The sequence below is a fragment of the Crotalus tigris genome, unplaced genomic scaffold, assembly GCF_016545835.1.
Source record: "Crotalus tigris isolate CLP2741 ecotype Arizona unplaced genomic scaffold, ASM1654583v1 scf7180000024304.1987388, whole genome shotgun sequence".
In the NCBI taxonomy this organism is placed as follows: domain Eukaryota; kingdom Metazoa; phylum Chordata; class Lepidosauria; order Squamata; family Viperidae; genus Crotalus; species Crotalus tigris.
The window spans coordinates 459391-486762 of record NW_024100476.1 but is presented as its reverse complement, the minus strand read 5'-3'; the positions used below and the strand labels follow the sequence as shown (position 1 = coordinate 486762).

The window sequence follows — 27372 nt, the reverse complement described above, 5'->3', positions numbered from 1 at the left end:
GCAAGAGCTAAAATAATTTATTTGCTAAACAGACTATTCAAGTGGACTGGAACAGCAAGTGGGACAGTCAATGTCTCTTTTTAAGAATTGTTCTGACCATTTCCGCACATAATTAACAGAGGAACAACTGTCAAAATGCACTCTCAGCAACAACCTAAATATAGGAAACAGTTAATATTTTTCTGACCTCCAAGTGATCCGGTCCTATTATCACATTTCTCTTCAAAGCAACAGCTTAGGGCTTAAAACGATGGCTTCTTATTCTACCCTGTACAAGAAAAGTCCAACTGCCTGGTCAACTTTCATTGTGCAAGCTCAAGGTCAGAACTGTTGAATTGAAATAATTAACCCTTCCCATCTCAAAATAAAAAGGGGGTTGGGTTTTTTTTTGAAAACTGATTACAGCTCCTTAGTTATAAAAATCACACTATCCTCAAGCAGTGTGAAAGTGACTAAAAAAGAAAACCCTATTTTTTTTATATAAATATACTTTATTGGACCTGGTGAAAAAAAAACAATAGTTCTGGATTGTCATCAGAGTTGTGGGAAAACACAGAACGAAACCACTGAAAGTTTTAAAATGGGGCTACACTAATCCTGGATCTTTCCACATCAACAAATTGCTATATATTGCTATATTTCAACCTAAAGAAGGTGTGAAGCCCAAGAGCTGTTCAATGGGTTTGTATCTCCATTCATCTGCCTCCAGTTCTTCCACTAAGCCAGCGAGTTTTTCCATTCGAGCAACTTGCTGATCTGTATCAGAAAATTAAAAATGGTTTTCAATCAACTTTGGTTAAGCCTTTTAATGTACTGTAATCTGCACATAATGTTTTAAAGCAGAAAAATATTTTATCACAAGAAAATTAACTAGTTAGAATCCAAACAATTTGTTTTCATTCTATGATTCATAAGACATTATCAATCCACAAGACAGGATAGAGATATTAAAAATAAACAAATTCTATTCAAAGATCCTCACATTTATTTTTCAATTGCAGGAAAATAAATGTATTATTCCTACTGCTCCAGTTCTAAATCCTACAAAAGCTCTTTTAGATCCGACTTTATTCCAGCAATACTGCTGTTTCTCTTAGAAACTGTTAACCAGTGAAAATAGTGCAGATAATCCCTACATAAATAGATGTTGGAAAATATCCTTCAAGCTATGAATAAGGCCAAAATATTTGTTTTCTAGAACAACTGTACTGCATGCAAGCCAATAAAAAAAATCAGCTATGATATATCTTAGCTTAAATATTAAACACTTTCACATACAGTGATATGTTATTATTCTGTCATCTGTTACAGCTGATATATCACAAGGAAACTAAAACAAAGTTGTTGTATTACACTGAGATTCTTCATGCCTTTATCTATCAGGTGCTTTTTATTTTGTCAAAATTCTCAAAAATGTCACATACACTAATAGTCCAAGAAAAGTCATAAGCAAAACAATAAAAAAACAGTCAGTATTAGAGCAGTTGACAATGAATGGTAACAGAATAATTGAAGGGGTTGGGCAAAAGACATATTTTAAATGGTTGGTGGCATACAAATAGTCCTCAGGTTACGACCCCAATTGAGCTCAAGATTTATGTTGCTAAGTGAAATATTGGTTAAGTGAGTTTTGCTCTACTTTATGACCTTTCTTGCCACAAATGTTAAATGAATCACTGCAGTTGTTAAGATAGTAACACGACAGGCTTTCCCACGGACTTTGTCAGAAGGTTGCAAAAGCTGATCGCATCACCCTGTAACTGTCATAAATACGAATTTGCCAAGCATCTGCATTTTGATCATGTGACCATGAGGTACTGCAATGGCTGTAAGTGTGAAAAATGGGCATAAGTCACTTCTTTCAGGGCCATTGTAACTTTGGTCACTAAATGAACTGTTGTAAGTCGAGGACTACCTGTATTCTCTGCTAAGGCAGTGCCCAATCACAATGAGGTCATATTTCCTCACTGAAGTAGACAAACCTAAAGAATAAGACAGCTATTCCACAGTGACTGGACAATCTTAACTATGGGGAAAGTTGGATTTTGTTTTTGTTTTAACATGGATGTGTTAACATCAAGCTTGTTCTGCCAAAGCTTCTTCAACAGATGTTCATTGACATCCTACATTTAGCCATATGTAATTCTGTTTCCAAAGGAGGTTAAGAAATTCTTAATATCTTTAAAAGGGATTCCCTATTAAATTAAATCTTCAATAGTCTTAATACTTGGATTGAATGTTTATCAATGTAGTAAATGTTTATAAATCTGTATAAATCTGTATGAGTTAATTATTTTGAGATTGGAAAAAATTATAAAGTTGCAATGTTGTACTAAAATAAACTTAACATGGGACGAAAACAGGACCCCCCCCCCAAGACTTCCCTGAAAAAAGCTCCAAAAATCTTGGCCTCACATGTATTATAATGCTGGCTGTGGAATTCTGGGAGTTGAAGTTCACATGCCTTAAAATTGTCAAGGTTGAGAAACACTAATCTAGAGCAGGGAAATCCAACCGTGGCAACTTTAAGACCTGTGGACGTAAAGTTGGGGAATTCTGATGGCTGGGGAATTCTGGGAGTTGAAGTCCACAAGTCTTAAAGTTGCCAAGATTGGACACCCCTGCTCTGAACCTTAAAATTGTCCATTTCTCTGTAGACCCAGAAGGAATATATCTACAAAATTGAAAATTTGCAAGAGACTCTGGTAGAACAGCCATCTAATCAAGCATAAAACTTACAATAGTTTAAGAACTCTTGACCAATCTCTTTGGCCACAGAGTATGATTGAAAATAGCAAGTGATCAAGTTTCCTACATAAAGAGTTACTCTAATCATATACTTTCTTCCAGAGTTCTGTTCCATCTTGATAGCCTTTCAGAAGCAAGTAAACTGATGCCAATATATCACATGAACAAAGTATAAGGAGGAAGAGATGATGAAGCGAAATGAGATATAAACCAGATGACCCAGAAAGAAAGATAGCAATCTTTATTAACAGCAAAGTTGTGGTTCACAAAGTTTTCTACTATGAGTGCAATGTTCATAGCTTGTTTTCTGAGTACAACAGCATCAAGTAATAGGAGTTACAATCTTATCTCCTGGTTAAATAGACCATATAGATAAAACTTTGTTTTTGCTTTTTTATTACACAGGATAATATTGTGACAATAGGTTCATTAAACATCTGCTATATTTTTATTATGTTCTGTTCTATCCTGCTGGTTTTCAAAACAGTAAGGTATTTGTATTACCTTACTAAATTTCTATACAGATAGATCTGAAAGAACATACAAATCCACTGCTACAACACAGTTCATGAGTTATTTACTTACCGTGTTTTACCTGTTTTAGTGTGGATGCAACTTGATAGCTGAAGACAGATTCACAAAGGAATCGTTCTGACCCATCTGTAAATAGAGCAAAAAAAAGTCTAAAATATTTATGATCCTGAAAAACCTTCTAAGAGTATCACAAAAAGCAACAGTCTTATTTTTGTACCAAGGATGTATAAATTAACAAGTGTCTACATTCATATAATAATGACAAAAACTAAGCCAGACCAATAGTTTAGCCTCTGATCCTACAATGACTAGCCAGTTGTTTCCAGGAAACTCAGTATATGCGCAACAACGTTATTTTCTACTGTCCTCTTCAAGCAATGGATTCTCATATATCTGGATGACAGTTGTTGAGAATTGTATGCTGAATTCTTGGTCTGATCCAACCATTTTCTCACTGGCATGCACCTTCCCTTCCCTCCCCTCCCCAGCTGCATTAATTTCCTATAAGCTTCCAGATAAAATTCAAGATGTTGGTTATCACCTATAAAGCCCTATAAGGCACACAACCAATTTATTTGTGAGACCACCTCTCTCTAAAGGTATTGATTGGCCTGTCTTTCATGCTCTAAGAGATAGGCATACTTTGAATCCTTTATTTAAAATTAATGCCATTTGATGGGATGTATGCCTTTTCTATTGCAGGTCCTCCTGTCTGGAACCATCTCCTTCCTAATATTTGTTTGGTGTTGACTCTGTTGGTCTTTAGAAAGACATTTCAAACTTGGTTTTTCCTTGAGTGCCAGGGCCAGACACAAAATTACTGGATTTCCATTGGGAGAGAGGTACTAGTGAGGACTTCCTCACTATCTACTAAAGGTTTGTATGGGATTTTTCTATGGAAGTGTTTATTATGTTTTCCTTATTTTTGATTTCATGCAAGCCACCCCCATTATTGCAGTGTTTGAATTGGACAACCATATAAGTGCTTTAAATGAACTGCATGAATGAATAATGTAAGCTAAAAATAGCCCAAATCTACATAAATGATTGGCAATTCAAATGGTATAAAACATCCCAGATTTAATTTCTAGCACTTCCTCACAATGCTAGGAAAGACTTCATCTGAAACCTCAGACAGCCATTACTAGCCAGTCTAGGGGACAGATGGATGTTAAGCTCTAACTACCATAATATGAGACAGTTCTTTATAGCCATGTTATGCTGAAATATTGGAACAAAGCATTTTATGGTTCATGCGTATTGTACACAAGATCAATGCCACTTCACTTCTCTTTAAATAAACTCTAAACGAAATGCATTCTTGAAAAAAAAATCATGTCATGGATACCAATACTTAAATTACATTTTAATAGACCTTCAAGACTGCTGCAAGACTAGCACATTATCTGTGGTCAAGGATAGGAGAAACTCAAGGCTCTGAAAACAATAAATTCTCCAAGAAACCTTTACTTCTAGGGATGTTATGGGTTGTTCATCCATAAATGGCAAATAATAGCCTGCCAAGCTGACAACAATAGAGACTTGACAGTACATGTTGAGGTATTTCATATAAGGAATGAATTGAATTTAGTTATTTTAATTCACAAACATGAAATCTAAGTTAATGGATTTAAGTCAGAAAATTATCTTGTTCTCTCAACTGACCAGTTACAATTCTCACAAATACAGGATCCCTGCTACTTGCCATTCTCGACTTTCAAACATGCCATTATACAATCTCTGAGGTAACCATCTTTATGAACTTGGTATCTTCCAGATGTTCTAAATTGTAATTCCTATCATCCCATTCACGACAGCTGCTTCTGGAGGCACCAATTGCAGAACTGATTGTCTAAGTCTAAGACATGGCTGCCCAACCTGTTGATATCTAGAAATCACTTTTACAGTGAGGGAAAAAATTATTTGATCCTCTGCTGATCAGTCTATAATTTTAATGGTAGGTTTATTTTAACAGTGAGAGACAGAATAACAGCAAACAAATTCAGAAAAATGTATTTCAAAAAAGTTATAAGTTGATTTACATTTTAATGAGTGAAATAAGTATTTGACTCCTTCTCAAAACATGACTTAGTATTTGGTGGCAAAACCCTTGTTGGCAATCACAGAGATCAGACGTTTCTTGTAGTTGGCCACCTGGTTTGCACACATATCAGTGGGGATTTTGTCCCACTCCTCTTTGCAGATCCTCTCCAAGTCATTAAGGTTTCAAGGTTGACGTTTGACAGCAAAAATCTTCAGCTCCCTCCACAGATTTTCTATGGGATTAAAGTCCGGAGACTGGCTAGGCTACTCCAGGACCTTAATGTGCTTCTTCTTGAGCCTTTGTTGCCTTGGCCGTGTGTTTTGGGTCATTGTCATGCTGGAATACCCATCCACAACCATTTTCAATACCCTGGCTGAGGGAAGGAGGTTCTCACCCAGGATTTGACAGTACATGGCCGCATCCATCATCCTTTGATGCATCCATCATCCCTTAGCAGAAAAACATGCCCAAAGTATAATGTTTCCACCTCCATGTTTGACAGTAGGGATGGTGTTCTTGGGGTCATAGGCAGTATACCTCCTCCTCCAAATACAGCGAGTTGAGTAGATGCCAAAGAGCTCAATTTTGGTCTCATCTGACCACAACATTTTCACCCAGTTCTCTGAATCATTCAGATGTTCATTGGCAAACTTCAGATGGGTCTGTACATTTGCTTTTTTGAGTAGGGGGACCTTACAACTGCTGCAGGATTTCAGTCCTTCATGGCGTAATGTGTGACCAATTGTTTTCTTGGTGACTATGGTCCCAGCTGCCTTGAGATCATCGATAAGATCCTCACCATTCTAATGATCATTGAAACTCCACGAGGTGAGATCTTGCATGGAGCCCCAGATCGAGGGAAATTGATAATTATTTTTTGTTTCTTCCATTTGCGAATAATCGCACCAACAGTTGTAACCTTCTCACCAAGCTGCTTGGTGATAGTCTTGTAGCCCATTCCAGCCTTCTGTAGGTCTACAATCTTGTCCCTGACATCCTTGGACAGCTCTTTGGTCTTGGCCATGGTGGAGAGTTTGGGATCTGATTGACTGATTGCTTCTGTGGACAGATGTCTTTTATACAGGTAATAAGCAGAGATTAGGAGCACTCCCTTTAAGAGAGTGCTCCTAATCTCAGCTTGTTATCTGTTTAAAAGACAACTGGGAGCCAGAAATCTTGCTGATTAATAGGGGATCAAATACTTATTTCACTCATTAAAATGCAAATCAATTTATAACTTTTTGGTTGTTATTCTGTATCTCACTGTTAAAATAAACCTATAATTAAAATTATAGACAGATCATTTCTTTGTCAGTGGGCAAACATACAAAATCAGCTGGGGATCAAATAATTGTTTCCCTCACTATAACATGTCTTCTTACTTTTTAGCTGATTCTTAGCAGTTGTAGATTTTTGTAATTAAAATTCTTTCAGATGCTACAATTTTCATGTCTTACCTATCTGAAAATGGTGGGAAATGGCATCGCCCATTTTCAGAATAAGTTCTTGGCAGAATAAGCAGCTCTGGTCTACAGAAGACACAGAAATGACGAGCTACTCTCATTTCCAAACCCCTCATTTTGTTCAGTAAATCTAAAAAAGATAGCTGGTAATAATTTTCCCAATTCACATTTGCTTAACTCTAGATCTTTCTTTGGAAGAATGGAATCACGAATCCCCCAAAACAAGTTTAAAACTGAGATGGCAATTGCACAACAGGAAACAAAAGTTTCATGTGTCCCATCTTGGAGACACAATGGAAGGTAGGAATCATCAGCAAAGCATTTAGAGCGTCAATGGTTCTGTGAAAAGCCTGGGTTGATGAATGCCAGGTTCCTTGCCCAACAAATTTGATTTTATTTAGATTAATTTAAAAAAAATGAATTGCTGCAAACTACCAGTCTCAAACAGAATCTTTAGTCTGCTTTATAGCAGAGTAGCTGAAGCTGAAAAAGCAACTGTATATAAGCATAATCAGTTGGCAAGTGTGTTTATGCATGTATATACTGCCCTCTATAGTAAAGCACAATTCAACTGCTTTCCTGGAACCAACTCAGCACTCAGTTCTTCAGGACTCATTGACATAATATAGTTGGCTTATTCCTACTCCGTTCTTAGGAGACATGAGAAACGATTAAGCAAGCAAATTTGCCTGTGAGGCTCTAACTTACGCCAGTCTTATACATCCATAATCTGCTGACACTTAGCTGAATGTCTTGCAAATTATTATTATTTAGTCTGCTGCAGGAGCGTTTGATATTTAGGGCTTAACACACTGCCAATATAACATTAGTTGATGGGTCTAAACAGGGCAGTATCCTGTTTTACTTAGGAGGTGACTATTTGCCCAGGGCCCAGAAAGAGCCAGTATGAAAGCTAGTGTGGTATAGTGGGTGCTGAATTATGACTGAAGACCTAGATTCAACTAATGCTCAGGCATGGAAATTTGCAGAGTGATTTTGGGCAAGTCACTCAATCTCACATAGGTGTTAATGCAGGAATTAAATGAAAGAGAATTCCAGTGAAAATACCTTAAGCTCCTGGACAAATGAACAAAAACAAGCGGCTGGATAGCATTGGGGAAAGTTAGCCCTAATGCTTGGCCATTCATCAGTCCTCTGGCAGTAGGAAAGGTGAGGTGTGTCATCATCGTCATCATAGTTGGAAGGGACCATGGAGATCTTCTAGTCCAACCCCCTGCTCAAGCAGGAGACTCTATTCCAACAGTCCCCAACCTTTGTGGCTTCGCAGCCCGGCAGAGGGCGGGAGAGGGGAACCAGCCTCATGAGTAGCAGGCTGGTGCGCATGCAATCAGGTCAATTTGTGTGAGTGGCAGACTGGTGTGTAAGTGCATGCGCCCGTTGTTTGACTTGCGCAAGTTGAGCTGCACATGTGCTGGCAAACTGCTCACGCAAGTCAAGCAGCATGCACACATGTGGCCGCACCGGCCCACTGTTCATGTGGGCTGGTTGCAAATAGGCCACAACCCGGGAGGTTGGGGACCCCTGCCCTATACCATTTCAGACAAATGGATGTCCAGTCTCTTCTTAAAAGCCTCCAGTGACGGATCACCCACAGTTTCTAGAGACAAGCTATTCCACTAGTTGATTGTTCTCATTGTCAGGAAATTTCTCCTTAGTTCTAGGTTGCTAGGTTGCTTCTCTCCTTGGTTAGTTTCCATCCATTGTTTGTTTTGCCTTCTAGTGCTTTGAAAAATAAGTTTGCCCTGTAGGCCGGGGCAAACATGCAACCTTTGCATTTTGTCTTCCTGCAGTTCATTTACAGTTTACATCAAAAATAAAGACATTCTTATTTGTCTGCCCCATCCCATCAAGAGGGCAGGATTTTTTGGGGGGCAAGGAAGCCTACTACTGGTTTGAATTAACAGTGAAGTGATGTCCTGTTGGAGCTCAAGTCATATGTAATCTTAAGGTAGTCCTTGACTTACAACCATTCTTTTAGTGACTGTTTGAAGTTACAATGGAACTAAGAAGAGTGACTTACAAGTAGTCCTCACGCTATAACTCTCACAGCATCCTCACGGTCATGTGATCAAAATTTGGCACTCGGTAACCAGCATGTATTGACAATGGTTGCAGCATCACGGAGTCACTGATTGCTGGATTTGCTTAATGACCACATAATTCACTTAGCAACTGTAGTGTTTCGCTTACCAAACATGGCAAAAAAGGTCATAAATTCAGGTGCGAGTCACTTAACAAGCACCTTGCTTAACAATAGAAATTCTGGTCCCAATTGTAGTCATAACTTAAGGACTATCTGTAGTCTCGTTTATAAATTCTGATATAAATTGATTACTCTCAATATTAACCCAACTACTGCCTGGGAGACACACTTTGAAAGACTGTCTAGTTCAGGGGTGTCAAACTCAGTTTCATAGAGGGCCGCATCAGCATTGTGGTTGTCCTCGGGGGGTGGGTGGGTGAGTAGATGTGGCCAGGAGGGGCATGGCCTACTGGGTGGGCATGGCTGGAGTGGGTGTGGCCTACTGGGTGGGCATGGCCAGCTCTACATCGTTCGTGTGAAGGGTGCCTGTGGAGACCTGGGCAGGAGTGGGACAGATCTGAGAGTCTCTGGCAGAAGGGGGTTGGACCAGGGCAAGCGCAAGGCATGGTCCACTGGAAGAGCCTGCCGAAACCCCTCCCCTGGAGCCTATCAAGCCAGATATGTGAAGTAGGTGAGGGCCATTTGCTGGCCACTTCCAGGCGATGGTGTATTTCTTCATTCCTAACAAAGGGTGACACCTCCCCAGCGCGCACGCAGGAGGTGGGGCCAACGCAACAGGGGCTGGTCCCTTGCTGTTTCCAGATGGACTTGTGGAGCTAAAACTGAATGTGTTTCAGCATAGATGACCACCACAAAGTTGTACATTGGCTCCCGGGCGGCCAGGGCCCGGGGGCCAAGGCAGCGGGGGCCATTCTCTCACTGTTTCCAGGATGGCTTCGCAGGCCACATGAAACCATGTTGTGGGCCGCATCTGGCCCCCAGGCCTTGTGTTTGACATTTCTGGTCTAGTTGATTCTCCTTAAAAAAAAATCAATATTTTTTCCCAGGTTAATTGATGAAGGAGCACAAAGAAGGAAGCTCTGCTGTTGATTGCAGAAGGCTCGTGAGCTGCATCTGCCCTATAAATTGAAAGTTTCCTTTCCTTGGGCTAGCAGCTATGACATAAAACTGACAGCCAATATTGAGACCATACGAATTCAACAACTCAATATAAAATCACAGTAAGAATAGATAATTCGCTTAAGGTTGTGGAATGCACAAAGAACAAATAGATATCTTTAATCACGGAATGTCAGAAATGGACATAATTCAAACACAGTGAAGTATCTTTTAAGCCTATTTATTTCAATGGGATTTCAACTTGCTTATCTTCTGGTAGATAGCACATACTATCTTTTTGAATTCTGCTACTGCTAGTACAGAAACCAACCTAAGGACCCAGAAGAGTTCAAATTCAAGTGTACATTTCCAATCCAAGAGAAGCAACTACTATCACAACAAAAAGCAACTTGTTTCAGTAGGTCTGCTAACATTTTTTCTTCTTTGAACCTACTTCCTTGTTTGCCAAAAAAAAAAAAAATACACTATGTGTGCCACTCACCAAAAACAATCTTACAATTTCTCAAATCTATACCCATGTAGAACGACCTGTAATTAAATACTCTTAAGAGTCAGATTTTTGCAAATATGAAATAACCAGGAATTTTCCACAGCATGTCTAGTAACCACAACTTGCCATCCTACAACTGGCACTAAACAGCTAATTATACTTTCCAGACTAATGAAACTCTTATAAGAATAAACAGACCTATTAACCTGAAGATGAAATAATCATCACTTTAATCTTGATACAAAAAAAAAACCTATATATCACGAGTTTAGAGAAAGCTACTGGCAGAAGTAAAAAGAGAGTTTAAGGCCAAAGTCCAAAGAATTGTGCTGCTAATTTTCTACAGATTGCTTTGAACTTTTCTTTCTCAATCGATATTCTTCATTGCCACATAACTGTTTTTCAAAACTAGCTGAACTGTTTCAAAAGCAGTTGGACCACAAGCTCTCACCATACTGAGGTAAGGCACAGCAGATAGAACTATTGCTATTGATATAATTCCATAATACTTATTCCTTGCCAAATCTTTCCTGCCAGATCCTCCTACAGGATCAGACATAGAACAGAACTGTAAGCACTGGCAGAACTCCAACAGAATTTTCTGCTTTGGATTAATAGGTTATCAGCTCCATCATTCTTTTATGTATCTCAACAAGTAAGTTTCCCACTATAGACATGGCAGCTTTACAACTCCAGCCAGGATCAAGTCATTGATTGGACTAAAGGTAGTCCTTGACTTACAACCACAATTGAGCCTAAAATTTCTGTTGTTAAGTGAGACATTTGTTAACTGAGTTTTGCCCCATATTACAACCTTTCTTGCCACATTTGTTAAGTGAATCACTGCAGTTGTTAAGTTAGTAACTTGGTTGTTAAGTGAATCTGGCTTCCCCATTGACTTTGCTTATCAGAATGTCGCAAAAGGTGATCACATGACCTTGGGACACAGCAGTAGTCATAAATATGAACCAGTTGCCAAGCATCTGAATTTTGATTACATGATTATGGGGATGCTGCAAAGGTCATAACTGTGAAAAACGATCATACGTCACATTTTTCAGTGCTGTTGTAACTTTGAATGGTTACTAAATAAACTGTTAAGTCGAGGATTACCTGTAGCTTAGCTGGAAGCTAAGCTCAGAACCTACAGAATGGAATAACAACTAGGCCCCATCACCACGTTCCAACTACTTTTAATGAAGTTTAGCTTTATCTAGTATTTAACTTATAAATACTCAAATATTCAAATAAAGGCACATTGTATTCAAAAAAATTGCACTAATGGCAAAACAACATATAGATTCCATACCAGTTCTAATTAGAGAGAAAACACAAAATTAACATGCTTGAGAATTGGAAAAGGCATTCTTTCTACCTTGAAATAGTATCACCAATGAGTACTAGGCAAATGTCTACACCATCATGAAGAAGATAGTTCTTAGTTTGTTCTCTTTCTTATCAGCTATGGCAAAACAATGAAAGGAAATCACCATTACTCAGCACTGTGTTTACACAAAAAGCCAATGCAGTTATTTACGGTAGTACCAGCCAAGTGTAGCTGACACCAGCCCTTCTGCCTGGTACCTTCCAGATCTTTTACATTGCACACCTTGATATTCTGAACCACTTATAGCCAATGGCTACATTGGTTAGAAATTATGGGGTTTGCTATCTGACCCATTAGGAATTTTTGCTTTAATACTAATTTCAATACTTCATTGTATATAACCTGAGGCTAGCAGCCCATGGGTGATGGAGGCTTGGTTATCTTTTCATGGAGTGAATCACACCTGGCATATCAGTATAGCTGATAGAAGGGTTCCTGTTTATGTATTCTTTTGCAATAAAGGTAGACTATTTGTATCCTTCATCCAATCAAAGTAAGAAAGGCAATCTAACTCCCTCCAGATGTTGTTGAGTTATATGCTTATCATTCCTAACAATGGCCACGTGGCTGGTAACAATGGAAATCCAAAAACTGGTGTATCACAAAAAAGCAACAAAGATGATTAAGGGCCTGGAGGCTAAAACGTATGAAGAACAGTTGCAGGAATTGGGCATGTCTAGTCTAATGAAAAGAAGGACCAGAAATGACACAATAGCAGTGCTTCAATATTTGAAGGGCTGCCACAAAGAAGAGGGGGTCAACCTATTTTCCAAAGCACCAGAAGGCAAGACAAGAAGCAATGGATAGAAACTCAAGGAGAGAACTGACCTAGAACTAAGGAGAAATTAACCCATGGAACAGCTTGCCTCCAGAAGTTGAGGGTACTTCATCACTAGACAGCCACTTGTCTAGAATGGTATAGGGTCTCTTGCTTGGACAGGGCATTGGATTAGAAGACCTCCAAGGTGCCTTCCAACTCTGCTATTCTCTTCTGTTCCTAGGGAGAGTGAAATTCCCCTCAAAATTGGATAGAAGAATACTCTATCTGCCTCCGTACAGCAGCCAAGTAGCCTACTCTGATGTTAGCACAAGGGAAAAATGTTTACTTCCTCTCTACTGGGATATACTATAGAAGACTGTAGGATACAGTCTACTAACAGACCAAAACTGAGCACTCCCTTATCTCAACAAGAATGTAGAATGCCACCTTGGCAGCTAAATATAACATGAGCAATGGTAGTTCCTTAGGGCTAATGAAAGAATAAATTTAAAAATTATAAAATTAAAATTAAAAATTATATGGAAGGGGAACTGAAGAGAATTTATCTTCTCCTGGGTAAAGCAAGGAAAAACTACCATTCAGCAAAGTGAGAATGCCGTATCAATCCTTCTTAGCAACTTTAAGGATTGATAACATTGCATCTGTTACTACATCGGCTTTTTTGAAGGATCAATCGCAAGAGAAGTATTTTGCGGTATGGAAAAAATGGATAGATTTTATACAATATAAGTTGGATATAAAAAAATATTATTTAGTTTTTTAATAACTTATACTTAAAATTTAAAATATCTTATAGACTTTACTTTTTTTTATTTTTACTTTTTACTTTTATTATACTTTCTTTTATCTTTTTCTTTTTTCTTCCTCTTTATTCTTTTTCCTTTTAAGTATTTTTCTCTTGGTATTTATGTTTTTCTATATATATATTATTGTTAATTATTTTATAATTTGTTTAATTAATGTATTTAGATTTATTCATGGTTTATATCTTTTTAAAGATTTTTTGAAGAAATTTTAATTAAGCCTATATTCAGCTCTGGGAAGGTCGGGGGAGGGAATGGGAGGGTTGGGGAGGTTTGGGGAAGGGTTGTTTTGTTTTTGTAAAATTTTAAAAATTTTTCAATAAAAATGTATTTATAAAAAACAAAACAAAACTTTGCATCTGTTACATGTTGTTCAGCGGGATCATAGTGTTGGAAGATCTAGTGGTAAACAGTTACAATGGCAGCTTCCATGAGCCCTTGGTCCAGAGTAAGTAGCACTGGAAACCAAGGTGTAATAAGAATGAAATTTAAATAATCCCTAGAAGCCTTAGCTGCAATTTTTGAAAATGGGTAGAAGCATCAACTTTTGATCTCAACATCAGAAAAAGCATCCCCATCTGATCTCAAGACTCTGCTAACCTGAATGCAATAAGATTGCATGAAATTCAAGGAAATAGCAAAACACTTTATATTTGGTGCACCCAAAAAATAAAAGATGCCATACAATCTAATAACCTAGAAAACAGAATGAAGTTAATCAAGACATCTATTGAATTTGTCTTGATCAAGCAGATTCATCAGGCAGACTCCTCCCAATAGTTTATTAAGAGTAAGGTTGAAAAAGATAGAGGATAGTCATTTTTTACATTTTACAATAAATATAAAAATGCAAGAAAGGTATAATTTGCAAGACGTTGGACTAATTTGCCCTGTCAAGAATCTTGAACATCCAGAGAGTTTATACATCAATGATTCTTTCTTTCTCATCCCATTCCATGGCCTCCTAGATTTGACCACTGCAATATTCACATACTAACTACAATTATACACATTTTCCTTGAGAAGTCCACAATGCTGGGATAGAAGAAGAGGATGAACTCAACTGCAGTAATGATGGGTATTCTGTTGGCAATCCTAAAAGGCTAAGTTGGGAATGGATTATTGTGGAGAAGGTCTAGCTACGTGGCTATTAAGAATGATTTCTGATTTGATGGCACATAATCAATAAAAAATATAACTTGAACAGAAGAATCCACAATAAATGATGTCAAAATCTCTTTTGAAAAATATGTTCAGTGTATAATGCCAGTCCTGCGAACATGTCATTTCATAGAGGACAGACGTATATTTTTACTGGTTCTCTCTCCTCTTCCCTCTCAAATAACTATGGATGCACTGCAATATCCTGAAGAAAGACACTGCCCATCTTATTACTTTGTTTCACTGCCGGTTGTTTGTAGTGCCAACATTTCTGTTGTGACATGCTTTTGTTTATTGGCTTCTTTCTTAGGCAAAATACTTTCTTCACACAGACCTAATTCAGAAGAAGAATCAATATGGTCTCAGTGATCCACAGTAGTCTTTGCATGAAAGATGTGTGCGTACAAGCGCGCACACACACACAGATAGAGATAGAGAGAGAGAGAGAAAGAAAGAAAAAGAAAGAGAAAGAGAAAGAAAGAAAGAAAGAAAGAAAGAGAATTGTTCAGTTTATAGATGAGTCATAATGTTGTCTGATTAGTTTGGCTTAGAACACTGCACAAATCAATCCATTTTTAATTATCTTTATGTATCAACTAGGCCACTGTCATTTATTTAACACATTAAGATTAAAAATCTTTGTATACTGAGGATATGAATACAACCATAGTATTAAGGACTACTATCTTGACTTACAAATCAAATAATGAAGAACACTTTTACCTTCTAACATTTCTCCAGCTCCTTTAGGATATGTAAACAGGGCTTTTTGAGGTGTGGCAAGATCTGAGACACTAAATCCAGATCCAGTCATAGAACTTCCACTTACTCCACCAGCTGATGATGAAGAAGTAGAGGCTGCCATTTTGGCCCCCTTGAACCTGAAAATAGAAGAAAGAGAAAAAAGTTTAGCTAGGTAGTATAGCTGTCAATCAATCAAAGAACATGTCCATTTCTAGTATGGCTTATATAAAAAAATGCACTGCTTACAGATTCAAATGTGTTTGAACTAGCAGTCTTTAAGCCAAGAGTTCTCAGCATTTCTGCACTAGTAAACACATCTGGAATTTTGAGATAGAAGCTATGGCTTCTATCAGAAAATAGTCACTAAGTTGAAACTGGCCAATTACAAAAGTCACACTTAACAAAAGGAAAAATGGCGAAGCTCCCTCATGTCATCTTACAATACATCTTACATGTTTTTGGATTGCAACCTTTTATCATTTTCATTTTCTGGAATATATGAACCCTGAAAATATTTTTGTAAATAAAGATTAAGTTTGCAGTTGCATGCTGGATCCCCATTTAACTTTTTAATATTTTATTCCATAATGCTTGTGTTGTCATCTGTCAAAGGAATCAAGAAAGGGACTTGATTTTAAATGGCTATGTTTAAAGATGACATGTTGCCTGAATGATCAGTGATTAGACATTAGATCAGAGGTCTCCAACCTTTCTGACCAAACGTGCGCACGAACAAACAGGCCACAAGCATGTGCACCACACAAACAGGGCTGAGAGCATGTGCACGAGGCTCTCAGTGATACTACCACCAGTGTAACGAGGCACGTGCAGCAGCCCACAGCAATGCCGCTACTGGTGCGAGGCTTGCACCGTCACCCCTGTGCTAGGCTCACGCCGCGGCCTGCCTGTAGCACTGGTGCCACCTGCACAAGGTGTGGCAATGCGCATGATGCACCACCGCCCACCGGCTGCCTGCGCAAGGTTCATGGCAACGTTACCACCTGTGCAATACTAGCGGTGCTGCCACTGCCTGTGCAACACTCATGGCAATGCTGGCACGAGGGGAGTGAGCATGTGCACATATGCATGTGCACTGCCCAGCTACTCATGTGGCCCAGTGCCCAAGAGGCCAAGGCCCGGTAGTGAACCATGGCTGATAGGTTGGGGACCTCTGATTTAGATGCTTGCATTATTAAATGGGATAAGGAAACATTAAAAGGAAATTTGGGACATTAACTCCAGTTTCAGGTAAATCTGTTTCAATGCCATCTGCTAACAAATCAATGCATGGTACAAAATGTAGGTGAAATAATTCCAACACAGGTTTCTCTTTGGGCCAGGATTAACAATGTGTTTGATTGCAGAGATTACGGTATATAAATGTTTCTCCCATCTGGATGAAATCCAGGAATAAAATTCTGGAGGCTGATTTGATGACTTTGGCATGGAGAAAGCTTGTTTCCATTGAAACAGAGCACAAATTAAAGTCTTAATGGAGGGCAAGACCTGGCTGACTCGACTTGCAACCTAACTGGGGTGGACATCTGAATGTGTCAGGGGATTGATTGCACAGCACCTATCTAAAAGAAGGCAGAGACACTAACACAAACTTGTTGTTTTATATAAATAAATATATTTAACATTTAGATTTACAGCAGACAAGACAGTCAGGAACATAGGAACATCATGAGATAAATCCAGACAGCATACAGTGCACACAGAAGAAAAAGGCGGGGAAAAAGGGAAACTGCCCATTTACACCCACAGCAACCAATCATAGTGTAGATTGCCTCATGCATGAGCCAGCATTATCCAACCAATCAAGTACAACTCTGTGTTCTGGTCCATTGTACACTTTACTGTTCTAGCTACTAAATTTAATATCCTAATGCAGGGATCTTCAAACTCGGTCCTTTTATGACTTATGGACTTCAACTCCCAGAATTCCTCATCCAGCGTGAGTCCATGAGTCATAAAAGGGCCGAGTTTGAAGACCCCTGTCTTAATAGAATGAGAGACCCAGAAAATATTAGGTCATTAGGATAGACTTAAAAAAAAATTTAGAAGAAACCTAACAAATTCCATACCCGTGCCAAGAAAAAAAATATGGAAATGTCCATAAGATCATCAGGAGTAAAAACAACTTTACAATTTTAATTAGGAATTGGAAGAATTATATCTCATAAAACCAGAAATTAGTTTCTGCAAACTAGCAAAGAGTCTAGTTGGTGCAGAAGATAGCTGGATTGCTGAAAACACTTTTTGGTTATAAAATATACACAGTACATGGAGAGGGAAAAGTTCATGAGACAAATTCCCACTATTTGTCAATGCAAAATTTTGTAATACAAAACGTTTAAATCAACTAACCAAGGTCACGCTCTTATAAAACCCAATTTTATATAGCTATTGTAGTTTTGCAATTTCCTCCAACAGAAATGAATTTCTTACATAGTCCAAAATGTGGCCTAATATCTTTGTAATGACACATTATGAATAAGTTATCATTCACTATAATAAATAATTAACAGGAGGTGGACTCATAAAGTCCTCCCAAATTAGTAAATAAATTCAATCAGCAAATCAAAAGCACCTTTCACACTTGCTTCCAGCTAGCAAATCTAAACTAAGTAACCTGCAAGGACATTTGCTATCAGTTGATTACACCTTTTCTTTAAATTTCCAGGGCACTCTGATAGCTTTTATCTGCACTTTATATTAAATAATCAGGATAAATGTATTCCTCTAAAATTAGCAAAATTGTGGTATGTTGTTTGTAAGCTTTGCCCACAAATAGTTGCTAATAGAATAGAATTCTTTATTAGCCAAGTGTGATTGGACACACAAGGAATTTGTCTCCAGTGCATAAGCTCTCAGTGTACATACAAACAACAAAGTAATAGGTCATAGTTCATAAATCATAGTTACAATAATCATAAGATACAAATGATAAATCATAAAATACCAATAGGAGAAGATAGTAGGAAAGATGAGAAAAGATGAGAAATGAGAAGACAAGAAAGATGAGGAGATGACAACGATAATAGCAATACAGCCTACTACATGGGTAAATAAATATCTTTAGGCCTAAGACATTATTATGGGAGTTAGATGTTCAGTAGAATGATGGCATGGGGAAAAATGTTTTGAGTCTAGTTGTTTTGGCATGCAATGCCCTATAACGGCGTCTTAAGGGAAGAAGTTGAAATAGATTATGTCAAGGCTGTGAGGGGTCTGATTTAATAGTTCTTGTTGTGAGGGGATAGCTTTGTGTTGTTTATTGATTGTATTGTTATTGTTCAATGACCGAAATAAAATTCCGTCTACCTGTTTATAGTTTGTGGTGGAGTGTTATAATATAGTTCATTATCCTACAACAGGGGTAGGTAACCTTGGCTCTTTTATGACTCATGGACTTCAACTCCCAGAATTCCTGAGTCAGCATAGCTGAAGTCCATGAGTCATAAAAGAGCCGAGGTTGCCTATCCCTGTCCTACAGTATATTTAGCATTAGGCACACTTGAAAAAGGAATGAAGACAGCACAGTAAATGGAGTGAATAAACATAGACTATGCTGTCAATTTTTAAAAAATAGAAACAGATTTACATTAGCACTATCAGGTAGAAAGACATGCATCTTTACAAAAGAAGCTACACCTTTGTGCCTTAAAGTTCAGGTTTCTTTAAGCTTATAAGAAAGAGGCAAAATGAATGAAAGCTGCACCTGCTTCTATGTTGGATCGAATAGAATAAACCCGTAAATTATCCAGTTTTTGCATGCCTAGGAATCTTTACTGGGTGGCAGGCAGATGCTGGGACATTTCCAGCTTCCAATTTTTCCTCCCTTTGTTCTGTCTCCTGAGCTGTGCTAGTTGTCCACAGCTGCATTTATTTCTGACAGGCATTTTCACAGATAAGTGCAATATAAAATATATCCATGTGGTGGCATCCTGAACTTAGAAATCTTGTAGCACCTCCTAATTTCAGGTCAGTTTCAAATGGGGGCAATGTTTAAACCTTTATCCCACTATAGTTTATATCAGTGGTTCTTAACCTGGGCGATATTGCCCCCTAGGGGGCGATTTCATTTTTCAGGGGGGTGATGGAATGAAAAGGGGCGACGTGGGGGCGAAGGAATGAAAAGGGGGCGATATGGGGGCGATGGAGCGAGAAGTTTTGGGGACACTTTTGAGACTTTTTCTTACATTGAATGGCTGTCTATCTGTCGTACAAAAACATCAGATCGCTCGCTATTAGTGGATTGAATTGTGTTTTCAAATGTTCCTCCAGCTAGCTTCAGTACAGAACACCGTACATATGTGAATACGCATCGCTTATCTTCATGTGCGTTGCACAGCAGCCTCTACCCATACAGTGGCGCGCCATTGGCCAGAATATGGGAGATATGGGAAAAAGACTGGAAATAAATTATTTGCATCAATGTCCTGATGACAATTTTAAAGAAAACAAAAAAAGTGTTTGCATAAATCGAAGAATTATTTCCTATGTTGTGATTGAGAGGTTATGTTGGGGGAGGGGGGCGATGACAACTTCCTCATTGGCTCAAGGGGGTGATTTGTTCAAAAAGGTTAAGAACCACTGGTTTATATGGTTGCTTCTTGTGCTGTTTTATTCTATTTATCCAAGCTCTCAACTGACAACAGCATGATTGCTGTCTTTATTTTGTAGTTTTATTTCAAAATGAAGTAATATTTTGGAATGTGCAACACAAACAACAACAACAACAACAACAAAGAATGCAGTACCATGGCCATTCCATTGTTGTTTTTTGTCTGGTCTACTCATCTATTGTTGGCATAAGAACTCAAAATAATTTGTTATGATTAGCAAATAAAAGTCATTTAGAATTCTAACAGAAATCCATGTCAACAAGAGCTTTTCATGCTATGCACTATTAGGATATTGTTATTTGCTTGAAAAGAAGAAGGGAGACTCTTAGATTTGCAGAACAGGCCTTAGAGAAAAACACATAACTCAAGAGCAGTGGTTCGCAACCTTTTTAATGCCGTGCCCCCCAACTGGTCGTAAGTCGAGGACTACTCAACTGGTCATAAGTCAAGGACTACTCAACTGGTGCAGCACCGTTTGCAGAATGGGACTTTTGGCGGGCTCAGCAGGGCAGAGACAGCCTGGACAATTCCTACTGGCTTTTGAAAGCCAATAAAATTAGACTCCATTCAAGAGAGTCTATTCTATTGCAAAAGCCAATAGAATAAAAGGGAGTAGCACAGCTAAGGAAAAGGGGAAAAAAATGGCGGACTGCGCTGTTTGGCGACCCCCGTGAAATGGTTGTTTGACCCCAAATGGGGTCCCGACCCACAGGTTGAGAACCACTGCTCCAGAGCCTTGTTATTCCTAGGATTCTGCACATTGTTTTAGAGCCTTATGGAGGAAGAATCAATAGGAGCAACTTTGCCCATGTTCTGCTTCATTACAGGTAGTCCTTGATTACCAATTGGGGCCGTAATTTCCATTGCTAAGCAAGGCAGTGGTTGTAAGCCGAGCCCAACTTTATGACTTCTTTGTTTGTCATGGTTCTTAAGTGAATCACTGCAATTATTCTCCTTGGTTGGTACGGTTGAGGGAGCTAGGTTTGTCTAGCCCAGGGGTAGGCAACCTTGGCTCTTTTATGACTCGTGGATTTCAACTCCCTATGCTGACTCAGGAATTCTGGGAATTGAAGTCCACGAGTCATAAAAGAGCCAAGGTTGTCTACCCCTGGTCTAGCCTATTGAAGAGAAGGATCGGGAGGGGGGACATGATAGCTATCTACCAATACTTAAGAGGCTGCCACAAAAAAGAGGGGGATTGACTTATTCTCCAAAACACCAGAGAGCAGGACAGGAAGTGATGGGTCAAAGAGAGAACCAACCTAAAACTGAGGAATTTCCTGGCAATGAGACTAATTAATCAATGGAAGAGCTTGCCTCCCGGAATCGTGGGTGCTCCATCACCGGAAGTTTTCAAGAATAAACTAGACAATCATTTGATTGGGATGATATTAAGTCTCCTGCCTTGAGCAGGGGGTTGGATTAGAAAACTTCCAAGGATCCTCTCAGCCCTATGATTTTATGCATAATGTGGTCATAAGGCAAATCCGGCTTCCCCTATTGACTATTTTTTGGAAGGCGACTGGGATGGTCACAAAATGGACACCACATGACTCAGGATGCGGCAACCATCATAAAGCACTCTTTCAGAGGCCATGATAACTATGAATACTTGGTAAACAACTACCGTGTTTCCCCGAAAATAAGACCTGGTCTTATTTTTATTTATTTTTTTGCCTCCAAAAGAGGCACCAGGTCTTATGTTCAGGGAGTGTCTTTTCCACTGTCTCACCTTGCGGTGGCAGCACCAACAGCCCTGTCCAGCTGGCCCACTTCTTCTGAGGCCAAAGTAAATGCCTCTGCAGCTGAGAATGGAGCTCCGGATTGACGCGCGCATTACATCCTGGTCTGCATTTCACTGTCACAAGCCTTCCAGAAAGGCCTCTGCAGCTGAGAACTGAGCTACGGATTCAATCCATAGCTCAGTTCTCGGCTGCAGAGGCCTTTCCGGAAGGCCTCTGACAACGAAATGCAGGCTGGCGAGCAGACACAGAAGTGGGCCGGAGGGGCAGGTGTCAATTCATGGGAGGCCTGGCTGCAATGATAAGCAGGTGTGGGGCACGTGGGGTAGCTCCACTCCTGTCCTAGCTTGATTTTTAGATGTGTGCCTCGCCCCAAAATTAGGGCTTATTTTGGGGGATAGGGCTTATATTAGGCCCACCCCCCAAAATCAGCTAGATTTATTTTTGGGGTAGGTCTTACTTTCGGGAAAACATCGTAGTTGCAAGTCAAGTATCTGTATCTCTTGTGAAAATGAATAGTCGTTCTTCATCCCTTCAACCAGCGCACTTGTAAAACTACAAAATTACTGTCATGCTTCTTGAGTGAAAAGGTGGCAAAAGGATTGTTCAACTATTACAAATCCCTGGGCCCCATCATAATTATTAAAAGGCAAGCCTTTTAATAAGAAGAAATGTCATATCATTTCAAAGTTAGAATTAATAAAACCTTTAGACCAGGGATGTCAAACTGCCGGCCTGTGGGCCTGGTTGCATCATGCAGAGGCCGTGCACACCCCAGCTCCAGCAATGCCAAAAAAAGTCACGATACGGTGAGTTTGACACCTGTGCTTTAGACTGTTTACCAAATATGGTTTTATTGCTCTCCCAAACAAAACAGAATTTTCAGTTGTTAATATATGCCTACCATGCAGCTATTGCCTTCCGTTAACTGCTGAAAATCTATTGCAGTCATTATTAAATCTACGTTCAACAATATTTTCTTCTTTCATTATAATATCGATATTGTCTATTTCACAGGCACACTATCTAATCCAGTGGTTCTCAACCTTTCTAATGCCGCGACCCCATAATACAGTTCCCCATGTTGTGGTGACCCCCAACCACTTATACATCACCGGGTGCCAGGGCGTGGCCAAAGAAAAGGGGAAAAAAATGGCGGACAGCCTTATTTGGCGACCCCCGTGAAATGGTCGTTCGATCCCAAATGGGGTCCCGACCCACAGGTTGAGAACCACTGATCTAATCAATGGCCCAGCATGGCATCCCAGTGTTTGTTAAAAGAAATGCATCTTCTAAAACAGGGGTTCTCAAACTTTTCTTTATCATGGATCCCCTTTAAATACCTTTTGTGACCATGGATCACCAAGACTTAACTCAAGATTTGAAGCATTAGACTGCATCAAGCCTTTGCGGACCCCCCCTCCAAATTATGATACTTTAGTTTCATTATTCAAAGTAATGCTTGATTCAGTTTCAGAGAACATATTGGACATGAGTTTAGGGCTTCAAGGAATTGCTGTTTGCTTGCTTTCTACAAATTAAATCATTAACATTGGCATCAACAATACCACTTAGGAAGGGAATGGACCTAGAATGCCTCTTTGCCTTATTATTTTTTTAATATCAGTTCCATAAGGGGCTACTTAGAAAAATTAAAGTATCATCCCTATGATGATGAGCAAATCAGCAAACAAAATAACCAGGACCACCACATACAAGATTGTTATTACCAATAACAACAGTTAAGGAGAAGTGTGGAGACCCTGAGTCTCTTATAAGTATTATTTGCTTTGAATTAATCTTAATGGAATCCAGAAAGTTAACCCAGAAACATTAATGAATACAGTTTGAACTGGTAGCACACTAAGTATCTAGAAGTGGTCTTACAATTCACAAAGAAATAAGGATCATATACTTTTAAGTTTTTCAAAAGGCTCAGATGAGTACTGTATATCAGCTAGGGTTACTTTTAACTTATCTAATCTTGATACAGCCAGTGGTTCCTATCCCAAGTTGCTAATATGATGTCATAAACAACGCAGTACCATAGGGAATAAAGCAAAAAAAAAAAAAAAAAAGTTAAGACTTTTTCCAAGTAATGGAAAGAAGCAGAACCAACTTCACAACAGTCAACAGATGAAATGTTGTGGGTTGTTTTGTACATTTCTTGCTACGTTTGTCAAAACACCAACTATTTTGTTACACTACCTCTTCAACCTCTGTGCAAAACGCTTCATGGACCCAGCAGGGATTTCTGAGGGAAGAACATGCCTCAGATTAGTAGATCCTACCACCAAAGTGTCTCTCTCTCTGTGTGTGTGTGAATCTTTCCAGCATCGCTGAGCAAGCCAGCTCATGTGCATATTACCATCTTTGTGGGGTCACAATAGCAAGAGGATCAATTGTCATGCTGACTAGTTATAGGACAGGCAGTGAGATCCATTACTTCGTCCATATACTTCACTGCCTTGTTATTACTGCAGGCTACTGTGGCTGATTACTGGCTGTCTGCAGTTTGGCAGTTCGATTCTCACTGGCTCAAGTTTCCCTCAGCCTTTGATCTTTCCGAGATTGGTAAAATGAGGACCCAAATTGTTGGGGGACAATATGCTGACTCTGTAAACAGCGTAGAGAGGGCTGTAAAGCACTATGAAGTGGATTATAAGTCTAAGTGGTATTGCTACTAAATATTTTCACCCAGATTTAGATTAAAAAAAAAAATCCAAGTGATTTAAGATTAGGCCTGGAAGAATTGTTTGCAAATTTGTCAGAACATATTTAAAGGTATAAAGGTACATTTCTGCACTCTGATGCTTTAAGAGCAAATGTTCTCACCAACACTCATTTTTTTGCCTAATTTGAGACTATGGGCTTAAAAAAATTGTGACAGATCCTCAGTGTAATGAAATGGCTAGCAAAGGCACCAAAGGCTAACGAACCATGAACATTTGGCATGGTTGCCAACAAAAGGATGTTTTTTCTTCCAGCTTCACTGTCTTCTCCAAATGCTTCAGAATTTTGTCATTGCCTTCAGACGTTGTGGGTGCTCCATCTTTTTAAGAAGAGATTGGACAGCCATTTCTCCAGAATGGTATAGGGTCTCCTGCTTGAGCTAGGGTCAGACTAGAAAACCTCCAAGGTCCCTTCCAACTCTATTTTCCTCTTCTAGTTGTTCTAGTCGTTCTCCTCAAAAATCATAAAAGGTGAGACTTGCTTTTCCTCACTATTTGCTTAACAAATATTTTATACAGAATGCTTTTTTAATGGATATTTTTGTTTTTTAAGAAGAAATTGTACAATTCAGCATAGTATTATGATAGCTGACTCCCACAATAAGCAATGTTTTCAGAGATGTCAGTTCCATTTGTCTTCTCTCATCCATCCAAATATTATTCATAATGAGAAATTTGTTTTACGGGCAAATACATAGTAAATTCTACAAGGAAACCGATACTGTTAAAATAAATGCCCCTATTTACCAAACAGCTGAAAGTCTGTACCCATAGCTTATCTGCTGAGTTTTCTCCCTGTTCCATTCTATTATGTTGCCTGCACAATATTTCTTTTTATGTCAGCTAATCATCTGCTTCACTGGTTTTGTAACTGCAAACTGTAAAGACTGTTCCACTTTTTTCTTCCCAAACAAGGACCTTGTCTAGCAGGGTCCATGAGAACGTATTCATCTCACTGAGATACCACCCTCTCCCCATCATTTCTTTGAGTAAGCAATACAGCTGTCTTAGAAAGTATGCATACATTTCTAAAATCAAGTTGCTTGCTGTCTATAGGAGGTGAGTTGACCTGCAACCCATGAAATATGTGGGCTCTCAACCAACTTTTCTTTCAGGTTTTTCATTTGGGTGTCGCTGTCTATCACACAAAGTGTTTCATTCTATAACTTTTATTACATTGTTGAACGGAGAAAACTGTCTATGCAGGAAATATGGCCAGATTTCACCCAAGAGGTGATTCAAGTACACAAGGGTTGCGAATTCAACGAAGAAATTGGCAAAGGCAATTTACTACATTTTAAGTTTTTCTAGGTCAGTGATGGCAAACCTTTTAGAGACCAAGTGCCCAAAGACTGGCCTCGCCCCGCTCCACCCCTGCCCCACCCCCACTCTGCCCCCCCATCCTTGCCCCGCCTGCCCACAGGATCACTCATTGCCACCACGTTAATCGCCCAGGCAGCCCAGCAGCGCTATGGCAGCCACACCCTCTACCTGTGCCCTGCAGCATCAACTGCATGATGGGGCATGAGGGCAGAGTCTTGTCTACGCTGCCTGGCTGCCATGTCCTTGGCTGCGCTGCTCCGTGTGGGCCATGCTCGGGGGCGACTCTCCTTCAGAGGGTCTGCTGGAGAGGAGGGGTCAAGGGGGCAGGCAAGGCTGGGGCAACGGCACGTGTGCCCACAGAGAGGGCTCCGAGTGCCGCTTTTGGCACCCCCATGCCATAGGTTCGCCACCACTGTTCTAAGTCAACCACAATCTAACTTCCAGTATAAGAATATGTTGCCTCCAAATATTGAATGTCTTCTTTTTCCATCAGTCCTAACTAGTATAGGCAATGATCATAGAACTTGAAATTCAACATTTGGTCAATAAATCACTTACCCACCAATCAAATGTAACAGCAGCCCATATCTTTTCATCCAACTTTATTAAAATGAGTGTCAACAAATATGGTGGCTAATGTACTTGGTCAACACTGGGGAGGCCCTGGTTCAAATCCACTCTCAAGTTATTAAAGGTGAACTTGGGCCAGTCATTATCTCTGAGCAGGGTTTGTACGTAAAGGGAAAAAGGGATACACTGTCTTCTCTTGTAATTGAATAAAAGTGCATAGAAATACTGTAAAAAAGTAGTACTGTATATAAAATTACTTCCCCAAATTTAATACATGTAGTGTAATTTGCATCCTGTTCATAATTTAGTCAACAGAATTTCTCCCTCTACTTTCAACAAAGTATTTTCCAAAACAGGGCCACAAGGCAGCAACCAAGACCCCACCAAACTTTTCAACGAAGGAGGCAAAAGATCTGGCAGGTAGGAAAACATAATGCAAACAGCACAGAAAACTAGGAAGGTTAAAAAAAAATAATAATCCCCTCCAATCTACCCTCTTCCATCCTTTATAGCTTCCAGTCCATTATCTTAGGAAAAGCAAAAAAAGAGAGTTTGCAAACCGAATGAAATAAAGCAACTGATCATTTGCACTTTCGAAGGGATACTGGCAACGCGCTAAATCCTAACCCTCCCAACCCGCATCACAAGAGCTACACTACACAACTACTCGCTGATGTGCATCTGCTACTCAAAGGCGAGCAACCCCGCCGAGCAAAGCAGCTGATTCTCGCTTCCGTCTTTTTGCGCTGCTGCATCGCCCTAACCAAAGAAGAGACAAAGGAGGAAAGGAGAGATTCGGGGAAAGGGAGCTTTCGTTACGGTTACCAGGCGTCTAGATTATCCAGGGTTATCCCGTCCTCCTCCGGCCGGTAGGGTTGAAGAGATATCGCGATAGGTCTACAAGAGAAGGAGTGGGGGGGGACTCGGAGGCGGAAGCGATTCCTATCCGACAGGGGGCCACCCGCAAGTGACGCATGCGCTACACCCGGCCCGAAACAAAGGGGCGGTGCCTCTAGCGGTAGGTTCGGTCATAGA

At 39.5% G+C, this 27372-nt stretch overlaps 1 protein-coding gene across 1 annotated transcript; it reads right to left on the bottom strand.

Moving 5' to 3' along the window:
* ANAPC16 (anaphase promoting complex subunit 16) lies at nucleotides 1-27319 on the bottom strand. The gene is made up of 4 exons (XM_039324679.1): nucleotides 27163-27319; nucleotides 15319-15476; nucleotides 3334-3408; nucleotides 1-756 (listed from the first exon to the last, which is right to left on the bottom strand). The coding sequence occupies exons 2-4, from the start codon at nucleotides 15458-15460 to the stop codon at nucleotides 641-643; spliced, it is 333 nt and encodes a 110-aa protein (XP_039180613.1). The 5' UTR covers nucleotides 15461-15476; nucleotides 27163-27319; the 3' UTR covers nucleotides 1-640.
* Between the last annotated feature and the right edge of the window lie 53 nt (nucleotides 27320-27372).

What these genes read in the sequence shown, in the direction of transcription:
- ANAPC16 (XM_039324679.1), bottom strand. Translation starts at nt 15,460, where the DNA reads ATGGCAGCCTCTACTTCTTCATCATCAGCTGGTGGAGTAAGTGGAAGT. An exon ending in AGCTGGAGAAATGTTAGAAG is followed by an intron (nt 3,409 to 15,318) that starts GTAAAAGTGTTC and finishes CTCTATTTACAG; the next exon opens with ATGGGTCAGAACGATTCCTT. An exon ending in ACTAAAACAGGTAAAACACG is followed by an intron (nt 757 to 3,333) that starts GTAAGTAAATAA and finishes TTTCTGATACAG; the next exon opens with ATCAGCAAGTTGCTCGAATG.